The sequence below is a fragment of the Pelodiscus sinensis genome, chromosome 17 (genome assembly GCF_049634645.1).
Source record: "Pelodiscus sinensis isolate JC-2024 chromosome 17, ASM4963464v1, whole genome shotgun sequence".
NCBI classification, from domain to species: domain Eukaryota; kingdom Metazoa; phylum Chordata; order Testudines; family Trionychidae; genus Pelodiscus; species Pelodiscus sinensis.
Genome location: NC_134727.1, coordinates 16,240,685 through 16,254,036, shown reverse-complemented (window position 1 = coordinate 16,254,036; position 13,352 = coordinate 16,240,685). Strand labels below are relative to the sequence as shown.

Here is a 13,352-nt window from a genome sequence, read left to right as displayed (position 1 = left end):
TATTGATTGAGAGAAGGTGAAGGGAGTTGCTTCTCTATCTGCTTGAGACCTTCAGGGCTCTGCTTAGCCAGCTTTTGCAGTGAATTTTATGGAATAAACTAAATGTGGAAAAGCATGATTGGAGAGACGTTTGCTGTCCCATACATGACTCATGGTAGCACTGGGGAGGTGCAGCACCCCTCTGTGCCCATGCCAAAATGTTAATTGCTAAATAGAGTGCCCCTCGTTAATCATCTCCCTGCACTGCACCTACTCCCTCAGCAGGATCCACTAGCTGCATACACACCAATGTGCAGGAGTGAGAAAACAGCACTGCCTTATGTAAATGATGTGAGATTCAAATAGCAGGATTGGTCCTGCTTTTAGCAGGGGGTTGGAATCCATGATCTCCTGAGGTCTCTTCCAATCCTATGATTCAATGAATGGGATTTGCTCATCCTAGCAGAGCTCTCTATGGGTATGTCTACACTACAGCACTAATTCGAACTAATTTAGTTCGAATTAGTTAATTCGAACTAAGCTAATTCGAACTAACGCATCCAGACTAAAAAACTAGTTCAAATTAGCGTTTTGCTAATTCGAACTAGCATGTCCACACTGAGTGGACCCTGAACCAGGGTTAAGGATGGCCGGAAGCAGTGCCGGCAGGGCATCAGATGAGGACTTAGAGCGTGGAGCTGCTGTCTCAGGCTAGCCGAGGGCTGTGCTTAAAGGGACCCGACCCCCACCCTGGACAGACAGTTCTCAGGGGTGCCCTGCTTGCATAGCAGTCCTGGCTTGGATTGCCCGGAGTACCCACACTGGGCACATCACAGCACTCGGCCATCAGCCTGGCTGCACTTGCCGCAGGCTGCCATCTGGGGAGAGGGGGCAATTGGGGGGCTGCAGGAGAGGTTCCACCCCCAGAAGCCTGCAGAGCCAGCCCAGTCCTCCCCATTGGGGGCTCGTACCCCATTCCTCCCTCACCTCCTTCCACTTACCCCTCCCTAGCCCCCCTTCCTGATGTACAAAATAAAGGACAATTGTGTTCAAAAATAGAATCTCTTTATTGAACAAAACTGGGGGAGACTGGGAAAAGGAGGTGGGAGAGGGGAAGAGAGAGGGTGGGAGAGGGGAGGGCAACTACAATGATGAGGGGTTTGGAAAAGGTCCCATATGAAGAGAGGCTAAAGAGACTGGGACTTTTCAGCTTAGAAAAGAGGAGACGGAGGGGGGACAGGATAGAGGTCTATAAAAGCACGAGTGGGGTGGAGAGGGTGCATAAAGAAAAGTTCTTCATTAGTTCCCATAATAGAAGGACTAGAGGACACCAAAGGAAAGGAATGGGTAGCAGGCTTCAAACTAATAACAGACAGTTCTTCTTCACAAAGCAAATAGTCAACCTGCGGAACTCCTTGCTGTAGGAGGCTGTGAAGGCTAGAACTAGAACAGAGTTTAAAGAGAAGTGAGATCAATTCATGGAGGTTGGGTCCATGGAGTGGTATTAGCCAGGGGGTAGGAGTGGTGTCCCTGCCTGAAGTTTGTGGAAGGCTGGAGAGGGATGGCACGAGACAAATGGCTCAGTCACTTTGGTCCATCCCCTCCAGGGTCCCTAGGGTTGGCCGCTGTCGGCAGACAGGCTACTGGGCTAGATGGACCTTTGGTCTGACCCAGGACGGCCATTCTAAGCTCAGGGCTCAGGGTCGGGGGTCTCAGTGGACCACCTTGATTTCATGCACACCTGCTCCTGGGTGGCCAGGCTGGCAGCTCTCCTGCCCTAGCCTCCCACTAGTTCAAATTAAGGGGCTACACATCCCTTAATTCGAACTAGTAAGTTCAAACTAGGCTTAGTCCTCGTGGAATGAGGTTTACCTAGTTCGAACTAAGCGCTTCGCTAGTTCGAATTAAGTTCGAACTAGCGGAGCGCTAGCGTAGCACCTATCAAAGTTAATTTGAACTAACGTTCGTTAGTTCGAATTAACTTTGTAGTGTAGACATACCCTAAGTTACTGGGGGGCTATCAATGCTATTCATATCCTGGCCAAAAGGTGTGGCCCAAAGCTGTGACACAGGCCCCAATGTCAGGTGATTGTCACAGAAAGAAACAGCAGTTCTATGGGGAGTTGGAAATGACACAAGCTTGGCACCTGGGAATAGGGGCCCAGGAAAACACTATTCCCAGCTAACAGTGTTCTGCCCAGATGGTTTGTTTTTTTGGACTGCACTTTGCCCTCCCATGGGAAGTGTTCTGTCCCCTGCCGGCTGCTCAGAGAGAGCTGTGCTGGGGATCCACCTGTCCAGAAAGGGTCTGAGCTCTCAGTGTCCTGCAGCCCAGAGGGAAGTGCTCTGCTACCTGCAATGAGAAATGTTCTGCTGCCTGGCTTCTACACAGGGCTTGGCTTTGACTCTGGCCCAGAGCAGAATGGAGGGGTGTTGCACGGGGCAAAGAGGGAGTGAGCTGAGGCAGGCGCCGTTAAGGAAGGGGCAGATGGGAGGAGCTGCAGGCTAAGTCCCTTAATGAGAAAGCTGGGCGAGTCCTGCCCCCGGCTTTGGGAAAGGTTTTCAGCGAAGGGCTCGAAGCCCCCCAGGAGCTTTCAGGGACTCCTAACCCCTGGAGGGGAGGAGTATCTCTCGGGTGAACAAGTGCCAACCCTCCAGGATTATCCTGGAGCCTCCAATAGTGATGGATGTTTAATTCACTGTGATACCGTGTGATGAAAGCACCAGAGTACTTCAACCACAACTGGTAGCCGTGGGGGAAGCTCGGGGGGGGGGGGGGGTGCTTCCTGGGTCAGGCTTGGCGGGTCCTGCCCCCCTGGGGACGCAGAGAAAAGGGCCGGAACTCGAACAGCAACCCCCAGAGGGCAGGACCGGCCCCTTCCCGGGCTCTGCGGCGGCGTGGGGGGGAGGGAGCCGTTCTCACCGGCTGGCGGGCTCAGCTCCCCGCCCCTGCCAGGCCGGCTCCAGGCTCCACCCCGCGGAGCTTGCCCGGCTCCGCCCCGCCCCGCCGGCTTCCCGGCTCGGCGCTGCTCTAGGCTCGCCGCATGCTTGGTGCCGCCGCTGCCGGCCGGAGCTGGAAGATGGCGGAGCCGGCGCCAGACTGCAGCGCGCTGCTGGACGAAGAGCTCTCCTCCTTCGTGTTCAGCTATCTCACCGACAGCCAGGTACCGGGGCAGGGGGCCCGGCCAGGCGCAGCGAGCCCTGCACCCGTGCACCGCGGGCAGGGAGCCGGGATCCCCCGGGCACGGGGGTGCCCTGCACTGCACCCCATGCACCGTGAAGAGGAGAGTTGCGAGGGGCAGGGGTCTCGGATCCTCCGTGCACGAGGCAGCGAGCCCGGATCCTCATGCACCAGACAGTGGGAAATCCGGGGCGCAGCAACCCCTGCTCCCCCCTCATGCTCTAAGCGCCGGGAAGTCTGGGGTGCAGCAACTCCGGTGTCTCCATGCACCAAGGCAGGGGCAGTCCTGGTCTCTCGCCTGCAGCGGAGAGGGCGAGAGAAGTCTGTGGGGGCAGGAAGCCCTGTCTCCCGCTCTGCAGCAGGGAGGGAGGCTTGGGGTGCAGGGACTCGTGATTCCTCCATGCAGCAGACAGGCAGAGGGTTATCAAGGGGGCTGCACGCTGCTGCTGCAGTCCCCATAGGAGAAGCATGGGAGGCTGCAGCCGGCAGCCCTGATGGAGGGGGCTGCGTGAGCAAAGCCCCCCACGCAGCAGTGGGGGATATGGCACCCGGGAGGCTGCTGCTGCGCTCGCAGGGAGAAACCCGTGGAGGCTTGAGCCCTGGGTTGGGGGAAAGCTCGTGACGCCCGGGCACTTTCAGCACCACTCGCACGTGGACTCCTGTGTGCTGCTGCTGCCTCAGATGCAGACGCCTTTGCCATGCCGGGCTGGACGGACACACACACACACACACACACACGGGGTGGGGGTGGGCTCTAAGGCGCCAGGGCTCAGTCCGTCTTTGCAGGGTTATTCTGTGGGGAAGTCTGGGGAAATGCAATTGGTGGGGAAAAGGGGTGGCAGCGGGGGCGGGTCCGGGTATGGGAGGGGGCGATAGGGTGGGGGGAACGCTGGAAAGGAGTAGTCTAGTCTCGGTGGTTCTCAAACTTGTACTGGTGACCCCTTTCACACAGCAGGCCTCTGAGTGCACCCCCCAAATTAAAAACACCATTTAAAAATATATAACATTATTATAAATGCTGGAGGCAAAGTGGGTTTTGGGGTTGGAGGTTGACAGCCTGTGGCCCTCACATAACAACCTCCTGAGAGCTCAGGACCCTCAGTTTGAGAATCCTGGGGGTGCAGACTTCCTTAAAGTTGTCAGGTTAACATACTCATTCCTGCTCGCCCCTCCCCCATCATCCCAAGTGTGTTTTCTTTTTTTCCCTTCAGACAAGTGGGTGAAAGAAGGTGGGGGAGGGGGGAAAAGGCGAGTTTTTGATGTCACTTGGGTTGATTTCTCCATCCCAACAAAAAACCCGTCTCGAATGCTGGGGCTGGGATTCAGTAGTGTTGGATTAAGGATTGTGTTGCCCCTGCTCCTTATTTCAGAGATATGGCAGTGATGGGGTTGTGTGGTGTGAGGCCATATAAGAATTGGGCTGTGCGGATGAGTCATGTGGTGTGTCCATTACATGCATGCAGGCTGAGATCTGGGGGATAGAGTGGAGGCGGGGGGGGGGGGGGTCTTACTGTTTATTGCATAAGCAATTTAAAATTTTGGATCAGCTCCTTTTTGGACGGAGCCGTGTATTAAAATCAGATTAAGTCTCCTTGGCAGCTTCTGCATGATCACGAGAGGGAGCGTGCTAGATATGTCAGAGGGCTGCATGCTTTTCCATTTTGGGGGGTAGTGGAGAGGGCTAAACAATAAACTCCGCAGTAGCTGGTACCGTGACTGATCCAGAGCACAACCATGCAGTCTGTAGCCAGATTTATGTGCCCAGAGCCTGTTGCAAGTGTAAAGAGTTTTCTGTAGTTACTTATGCCCTCCCCCTCCCCACCCCCCACACACCCTCAGTCTCATAACCACAGATTACAAAACAGCTTTGATTGTGCCTTTCTCTCACTGGTTTATTTGACTGCAGGGAGCTGGGGAAAACTGTTGTTTGGGTTCATAACAAATAATAGTTGAAGACTTAGTCAATCTCATTTGTCCCTGGTGCATGTGCCAGACAGAACTAGGCAGGTCTTGCCACAAGCTAGATTGATGTGCACCCTGTGGCTCCCGAAGCAAACACTAGCACTGGAGATTTCCAGTTTGGCATGGGACATTGACTGTGGGGACATATGTGGCAACTTTCTTTATTAACTGTGAGCTGCTGACAGTTTGAGTGCAGATAAAGGGTGAGAAATAAGGAGAGAATATTTTATAAACTGAGGGTTTTTTTCAGCTTGGAAGGATTTATTATTACCAGAGGAATTAGTGATGAGGAAACAGTGGAGAATATAAGATTGTATAGCTGTCAGTCTACAAAAACAAAGTATTTCAGAAATTTTACAATGTGTAAAAATCTATCTATGCAGGTGAAAGTTCTTGGGTATAATACCCAGTAATGTATCTTTTATCTCTGTTTAACATGAAATAACTAATTATCTGCTGGGCATGCACTTTGCCAGATGTAGTTTTTGCATTTTAAATTCCAATCTAAAAATGTTATTCCAAGAAGGAGGCTCTTTTTGCCCTTCTTTTTTATACCCCAATGCAGACATTTCTGAGAATTTGTAAGTTTGCTGCAACACCACTATACGGTGAACATTTTCTGCAAAGTTTGGAAGTGGGAAATGGATTGTGATGAAATAAGAGTGCGTTTTCCATGATGTTTCTTGAAATCATATTTACTGAGTTTGCATCTCTCATATCTATATCTGTATTTGTGTATATATGCTCACATATACAGTAGTTTAGTAATAGCACTGTGTACATACATAGTGTTATTGCTAATCTGTCTTCTGTTATATGTATAATGTTAACTGTAGCAAACAGATCTTTGCAGATTGCACAGGTTTCCTCAGAAATGTTTGAAGTCTGTATGGAAAGTGCTTTTGTTAACTTAATTTCACTTTCCCCTCCGCATATATGGAAGGGTGAAAGTCCCAGCATGTGATTTGTATGCATTTATTTGAGAAATGATTTAAATTGTAAGTGTGTGCTATGCTTGTACCTTAACCTCTGATGAAACTGCAGTGAAGGCTCCAGTCACATGCTTTACTTAGAACTATAAACGGGAGGCGGTTTCCAGGCTTGCCTCTGACGTCTCTCCCCATTACTACTGTACTAGCCTGAGCTTACAACTGGCTTACTGAGTTCTCAATGAAGCCTGAAAGCTGCTCTTGCAAAGTCTCCAGTGTTCTAGCACAGGATCAGATTATGAAAAGAGGCTACAATGTCCAGAGGCCATGAGATCATGAATATTATTCATTTCCCCTTCATGGAAATTCTGAAGGACTCCAGTTCTCCCTCATCATCCCCCCTTTCCTTTCTTTTGCAAGCAGTATTGTAGAAATTCACAGCAAGGTGTTTAAAAGCAGTAAGTGATTAGTGGTCCAGCATACCTAACCACAAAATCCCTGAGAGGTGCGGTGCAAGTTTAAGATGGTTATTTGCATCAGCCTCTTAATTAGTCAGGATTGTACTGAGGGTGCATGCTAAACTCTAATTACATATCAAAGGCAACTGTGGTTCTCATGATAACTGCATTGCAACAGAAAGAGGAAAAAAGGGCTTTCTTTTTATGTTTCACTTTTCTTACTAAAATGGTCTTATTTTTCAGTGACCTGAAATGTGTAATTTTTATAGGCCAATTTAATACATTCCGTGCTGCTCATTTCATCTTAAAGAAAGATTAGCTGCAATTGTCTTTGTCAATGGTACTAGACATTGGAAGCGGCCAGGCATAATGGATGCTACCAGTGATATCAGTAGGATTATGGAATCTTCTGATTCTCTGGAATAATGAGACTCAGTCTGACTTTTCCATTTTTGGCTTGTTTAAAAATTAGCATAGGAAAAAATAACACAGGCTGCTGCTTGGAGTCCTTTAAAGATCACAGGGACTGAAATATATTATTCCCTGTTTAGCTTCTCTGCACCTTGTGAACAGCTTAATTCATTAATAGGCGCAAAAGCACTTTGAGGTTCTCAGTTGAAAAGCAGTATGGCAGGTTAATTATTACTGTTAATCATGAAGCAGTTTGTTCTCCTCTAGAGCCCTGCGTCACTTGAGCGATTTGTCATAGCTGGAACCCATGTTCTACTTCTTGTGTGGTGCTCGGGTTCAATAGCTGTTTATCATAGCTTTTAGTCTTGAGGCCTGGAGTAATTATGCCAAGCCAAAGATGCCCCTTCTTTGCACCTGTGCCAAGCATACCTTTTGTTGGACTGCATGCAGGTAGGTTCCCTTGTAGAGTGAGTCAGTGAAAAGAAGTTGGAAGGAGGGTCTGAGAATAGTAGCTGGGTCTAGTCTAGAGAAGTGTTGCAATTATTACTAAATCTGAGTTGGTCACAGAACAGATTGATACATCCAAAGCAAAGTACAAACATTTTGTTGAGGTGGCCACTGCTTAGAATTGCACCAGCAGCTTAGATCACAGTACTGAATGCAAAAATTCCAGAGTACAGCTTGCTGCCGATTTTGTCATTTTCAGTGACAAGATATTGACTGGTAGGAGCAGAGGCAGAGAATTCCCTTTGGCAGCCATGGTGGGCATGCTGGAGAGACTGGTCCCTTTTCAAAACTGATGCTCAGATGGATCAGCCCATTTTCAAGCCTTGCATTTCTGGCAATTTGCCCGTGTTTTTACTATCCATAGTAGGAATTCACTGGTTGTACCCTGGTGTGGGTTGGGGGATTTGTCTGTGTACCAGCACATTCCTTTCGTTTCTTCATGCTGTGATTCAAAGAAATCTACCCCCTGGTGAATAATTAAGGTCCTAACCTGCTGTCTGTGGCAAAGGGAGCTGCTATTCCACATCATAGGCTTTGGAATTAGGAGTGTTGGGATGCTGCAGCATCTCCTTGCTTGAAGTGATTACCATGATAGGGTTTTCAGTTTAGTTCAATGGTTCTCAGCACCCCCCACTATAGAAATTGTTGTAGCATGCCTGCCCACATTAACTTTTCCAGTGTCAAAAGCCTCTTTACAGTAAGAAATTCTACTCCCTCGAGGGCAGGGGTAGGGAACCTTAGGCCTGGGAGCTGAATGTGTCCCCTGGCTTGCCTGAATCTGGTCCTCAAGGCTCACAGCTCTTCACCCCCCCCCCCCCCCCCCAGCACTGGGGAGCCAGCCTCTACTGTGGGATTCTAGCACACAAGCTACTAGTCTGGGCCGTACTAGACTCTAGGCTCTGGTGTGCCAGGGGAACGTGGGGAGTCTCTTGTATCTTTCTCCTTCTCAGTCAGCGGCCACGTCAGTGAGGTGGTGTTTTTTTTTTTTTTTTTTCCTTCTTCTTCTTCTTCTCACTTGTGTACGGCCCCTGACTTTTTTTTTTTAAGAGGGTTAATGGCACCCAACAGGGCTTAAAAGTACCACAGATATGCTCTGCGCCCCTCCCTCCTGAATTCCCGACTGTCACAACTCATTTCCAAAGGAATCTCTTCTCCTTAAGGAGACTGGCTTTAAACGGCTGAGCCTTGAACCTGACTTTGTTATAAAGTGCTGTCATGCAACTCAGTAGCAGAGCATAGTCCTGCCATGCACATGTTCCCTTTTCCATGGCCCAATGGTTGACTCTTATTTTGAGCAAACTGGAGGATTAGGCTGGGAGCAGGTTGCTGTGGGTTTAATGTTCTATGTCTAGCAGATATCCAGCTCACAATGGAAGACACTGAGGTTTCATACCATGTCCTTTGGCCTCCTTCAGTTAAATTAGGGACTGGCCCAGCAGCATTCAGTCATGTGGCAGTTTGGCATTCTTGTTCAGGCTAGCAGAGACAGACAGCAGGGAAGGAACATTACATGACACTTAACAATGACCTTCTAGCCAACACACTGATTAGGATTAATGGGCTCACCAGTGGGCAGGACTTGATTCACACCATCTTGGTTGGAAGGAGGGTGGCTCAGACGTGAGGGATACATTATGACTTGTGTAGGCAAAATGGGGAAATTAAAGAAGCTCCTGATCTTCAGCAAGAGTTCTGTAGTATTTTGTTTTTGCTCCTCTTGGGAAACTAAAATAGATGTTTGTTCAGGTTTCCCCTCTGCTATTGGATGAGTCCTCAGTGAACATAAATAACTGACATGAACTTAGTCTCATGGTCCTTTGGTGAAAACACATTTCACTACAGTGGCACTTTACACACTGATACTCTTCTTGTGCAGAGGGCACTCTGCCCTGTCCTTCCAATGTGCCACTTTCAGGGTGCAAATATAGTGCCAGATTGACAGCGAGTCCTAGAGGTCAAATCCCTCTGTTCACCACAGAGCAGGTACAGCTCCAAGGCCTGCATTCCCTGGAAGAACGGCCTTTATGGTTGAGGCTATAGCCCATTCAGTTCTTGGCTTCTCGCTGACCCTGCCAACCGTGAAGCTGAATGTGATGAGATATGGATGCTTGTCTACAGAAATGCACCAGACTCCTTTCATATGCTGCACAGAACAGGCTGCTTTTGGTCGGGAGAACCCACTTCTCAGCTTCCAGTTCCATGGCGTAGCTGCACTCCATGGCAACGTTGTCAGAGGCTTATGTTTCTCGTGGTGGTTTGGCAGGCTAAAATAATTTAACAGAGAGAGTTGGTTTCTAAACCTTGCAAACAGCAAACTGTCAGTGAGCCAGCCTTGGAGCTGGCTTTTTGAACAGCATAGCTGTCTGTGGCACACAGCCCTGGCAACATAACACATTTCTCTTCTCCTTGGCCACAGTACTCAATGGAATGCATGGCGTCTGCTCCACAGGGCTGCGTTTGGGATGGTGCACTGCTGCATGTATTGAGCAGAAGGTCCCTAAAATGGGACCTGGTGAACCAGGTTGTGTTGGCTCAGCAACCATATTGCAAATGGTGTTATAGTCACCACATTTTCCTTGCAAGTCTAAATGAATTGGGAGGACATTCCCTATTGCCTCGTCCAAACTGCCTACTACACAAATACCAGGTTGTGGAGACTTAGAAAGAGAGTTTAAAAAAAATTGCTGAAGTTGTAGTAATAAAGAGTGCTGACATGCTAAAGTTAATGGGCCAAAGAATCAGTTGGTGTAAATTGGCATTGTTTCATTGAAGCTGTCTTCATTAGCAGCACTTGCAGATGTGACGCCAGAGGGTTCCTGAGCTTGTACACTGGTTTGCTTTTCCACCTTTCTCTCAGCCTAGATCAGTGGTCCCCAACCTTTTGGGAATGCCAGATGCTAGGGGGCGGGGCTGCTCACGCGCCGCGTGCCCAGGGGCAGGGCCATGCATGCGCCGTGCGCTCGGGCAGAGGCTGCCCATGCACCGCGCACCCGGGGCCGGCACTGCGCATGTGCCAAGCACCTGGGGCAGGGGCTGCCCATGCACCACTTGCCTGGGGCCGGCCCTGCTCATGTGCCACGCGCTGGGGGAGACACCAACCCAGATCATGCAGCGGGTGCACATAAATGCCCCGGCGGGCGCCATGGTGTGCCCATGGGCACCACATTGGGGACCACTGGCCTAGACTATGAAAGGACACAAATTACTATTTGTTTGTTGTTTGTCTTGCAGTAGCATCCAGGGTGTGGCAGGCATTTTACTTACACACTACTTCTCCTTGGCCTGCAAATAGTAATGGTTTTGTTGGTTCCGCTCTTGCTCTTAGTCCATTTTACTTTCAGGGTTTCATGCAATAGATACAATAATTTAAAAAAAAAATCTGAAATCAAACCCTGTAAACATCCCCATTGGCCTTAGTTTTTGGAGAAGCTGAACAAGGTCACGGCTTCTTTCCACAAGTGCTTACTTCAGGACACCAACATGTATGTGACTAGCTAGGGAAGCATGCACTTGGGTGTGCTGGGTGAACTCTTAGCATTTAATCTGGCTCCTGTCCTGGTTGATAGGGCGGCTTGGCCATGTTTCATTTATTCTCTCCTTGTGCCCCCAAGACAGGACAAGGCAGAAGTTTGTCATTAGCACTTTTGTGTTTTCCACTTCAAAATGCTTCAGAATTATAACCCAAGTGGCAAATACTTTGTGTGGGGGTGGAGGGGTGTGTGGGGGGGGGAGTGGAGTCAATGCCTGAAGTATGGAGTGAATGATGCAGCAGTAAGAGACAGGGACTGCTGGTGCATCTCAGCAGCTCTTTTCTGTGTCTCCTCCATATTCTCCACCCAGAAGCTTTCCTGGCTTTCTAGAGGGAAGCTAGAGTAGTTAAACATGATGCAAATTTCCCTTCACGTGTTGTGGAACAAGAGCCCCCCTTGCTATTGCTGTGTGTAGCAGCACAGAGGTTGAGGAGTCCCAGATGACTGTGGCTTCTCATCTCTGATTATATTGTAAGAGCAAAAGACTAGGGCATTCGAAACACTGATGTGATGTTTCCCCTTTGTTCCTCCTGGGACCGTTCTTTACGCAGCTGTTTTCCTTTGCTGCTGAAGGGAGCAATAAAAGGCAGCTTAGGATGAAAGCAATGCCTCCAGCTCATGCAATAAAATCATCGTTGGGAATTATATTTTGATTAGATGGACTTGTTAAATTCTCTGTCTTGCTCCTAAGCTGTGAACTTGCGCCTAGCAGCAGCACTGAGCATGCTGGAAGAAAAAGCTCCTTTCCGGTGAGAGAGTCTTTGCTGGTCAGACAGCTCAGTTCCTGTTTCAGTTCGTGGAGTTCATTGCCGCTGCAGCTTCCACATTTGTTATTCAGAAAAGTGGCCAGTAACCTATTAATCCCAGCCAGTGTGGCCGTACAGTCACCAGGTTAAGAGCCACCTTCACCTCCCCTGAAGAGCCCTAATTCCTCTACAGTTCACGTGCAAGGAAATCCTTACATACAAGACTGTCCAGGGGACCAGAATATTTGTACCAAGTTGCAAGATCTGAGGTTCCTGTGTGTGTGAGGCAGGTGTGGTCAGAGCAGTGTGCAGAGGAACATTTTGCTGTGCGTAGCTAAAATACATGCATGCACCAGAAAGCCCATCACCATCTAATCAGGTTTCTTTTCGATCCCTGTGTGGTGCATTTGCAAGTTGCCTGAGCACAGCTTCTGGGTCTGTTTCTGTTTTCACTTCTTTTGGCATAAATGAGGTGTAAATCCACTAACCTCAGTGGAGCTATATGGGTTAAGTGAGCTCAGGATCAGACTCTCCATGGCAGGGGTGAGCAATAATTTTTTGTCGGGGACCACTTCAGAAATTTTTGAAGTGGCCCTGGGCTGCACAGGAAGGGGTGGGTCATCGAGCAGAAGGGGCGTGGCCATGATATTTCTGGGTTCCCCACCCCCAGACAATGATTGGTCTGGGGGCGAGGGAGTGCCTTTGCCCCCACCCCATATTCCCCTAAGGGTTGGAGGAGACTTCCCTCGCTCTCCTGCCCCAAGGTCAATTCTGGCCTGGGGGCGGGGAGCGCACGAAGCCTCCTCCGGTCTCTCTCTGCCGCCCCCCCTCCCCTCCAGCAAGCAGAGTGCAGTGCTTCAAAGCTGCCATGTGCTCCTGGCATGGTGGGAGGAGGCCAATTAGGGCCTGGGGAGCGCATGAAGCCTCCTCCTGCCCTGCCAGGAGCACACGGTGCTTTGAAATGCTAGGCAGAGCGGAAAAGGCTTCTCACGCTCCCGGGCCCTAATTGGCCTGGGGGTGGGAGAGCAGCAGGGCCTCTGTGGGCTGGATCCACCCACTTGGTGGGCCGGATCTGGCCCGCGGAGGCCCTTTTGTCCACCCTTGCTCCATGGGTTGATGCTGGGGAAAAGGAAGTGTTGCTTACTGTCTCCAGTCTCTGCTGTTGGGCTGTTTTTAACCTAGATGAGTGCTTGGTGGTAGAAATTAGCTGTTATTGAAAGTGAAAACATAGCACTGAAATGTTGCAATAGATATATTGCAGAAGCAGGATGCAACAGTGACTGCACTTTCTGCATGCACAGGGGAGACTATCTAGGACTAAATAATTGTCCGGATTGCTTTAGAAGAGCATACAGTGATTAGGATTTCATCTAGTATTGGTGTTAGCCTGGTTACTACTGTATCAGTTATGTGACTTCCACTGAAGGCAAGTGCTAAGGGAGCCTTAGTTTTATATTTCCCCTGAAAGAAAGCACTTCTCTAAGGATCAAGAAAGAGCATTTCAAGGTGAACCGTACAGAATCAGTGGACTGCCTCTTTATTGAAGATAACCATGCAGTTTGCTCCTTGTTGTGCAAAGGAAATGTGGTCCTTTGGATTTGGACAAATGGCCAGTGCAACCCTCACTCCAACAGTTTGAGAGTCCTGTG

At 49.5% G+C, this 13,352-nt stretch overlaps 1 protein-coding gene across 2 annotated transcripts in view; it reads left to right on the top strand.

The window, feature by feature from the left end:
- Positions 1-2,748: 2,748 nt before the first annotated feature.
- Positions 2,749-13,352, top strand: part of PPARGC1B (PPARG coactivator 1 beta) — a 103,413-nt gene continuing 92,809 nt past the window's right edge. The window contains exon 1 of one of the 2 annotated variants that reach the window (XM_025178968.2): positions 2,749-3,143. In XM_025178968.2, coding sequence (XP_025034753.2) covers positions 3,024-3,143 — 120 coding nt within the window. In that variant the 5' untranslated portion in view covers positions 2,749-3,023. The remainder of the gene's footprint in view (positions 3,144-13,352) is intronic. The other variant, XM_006138100.4, reaches the window with a different exon arrangement.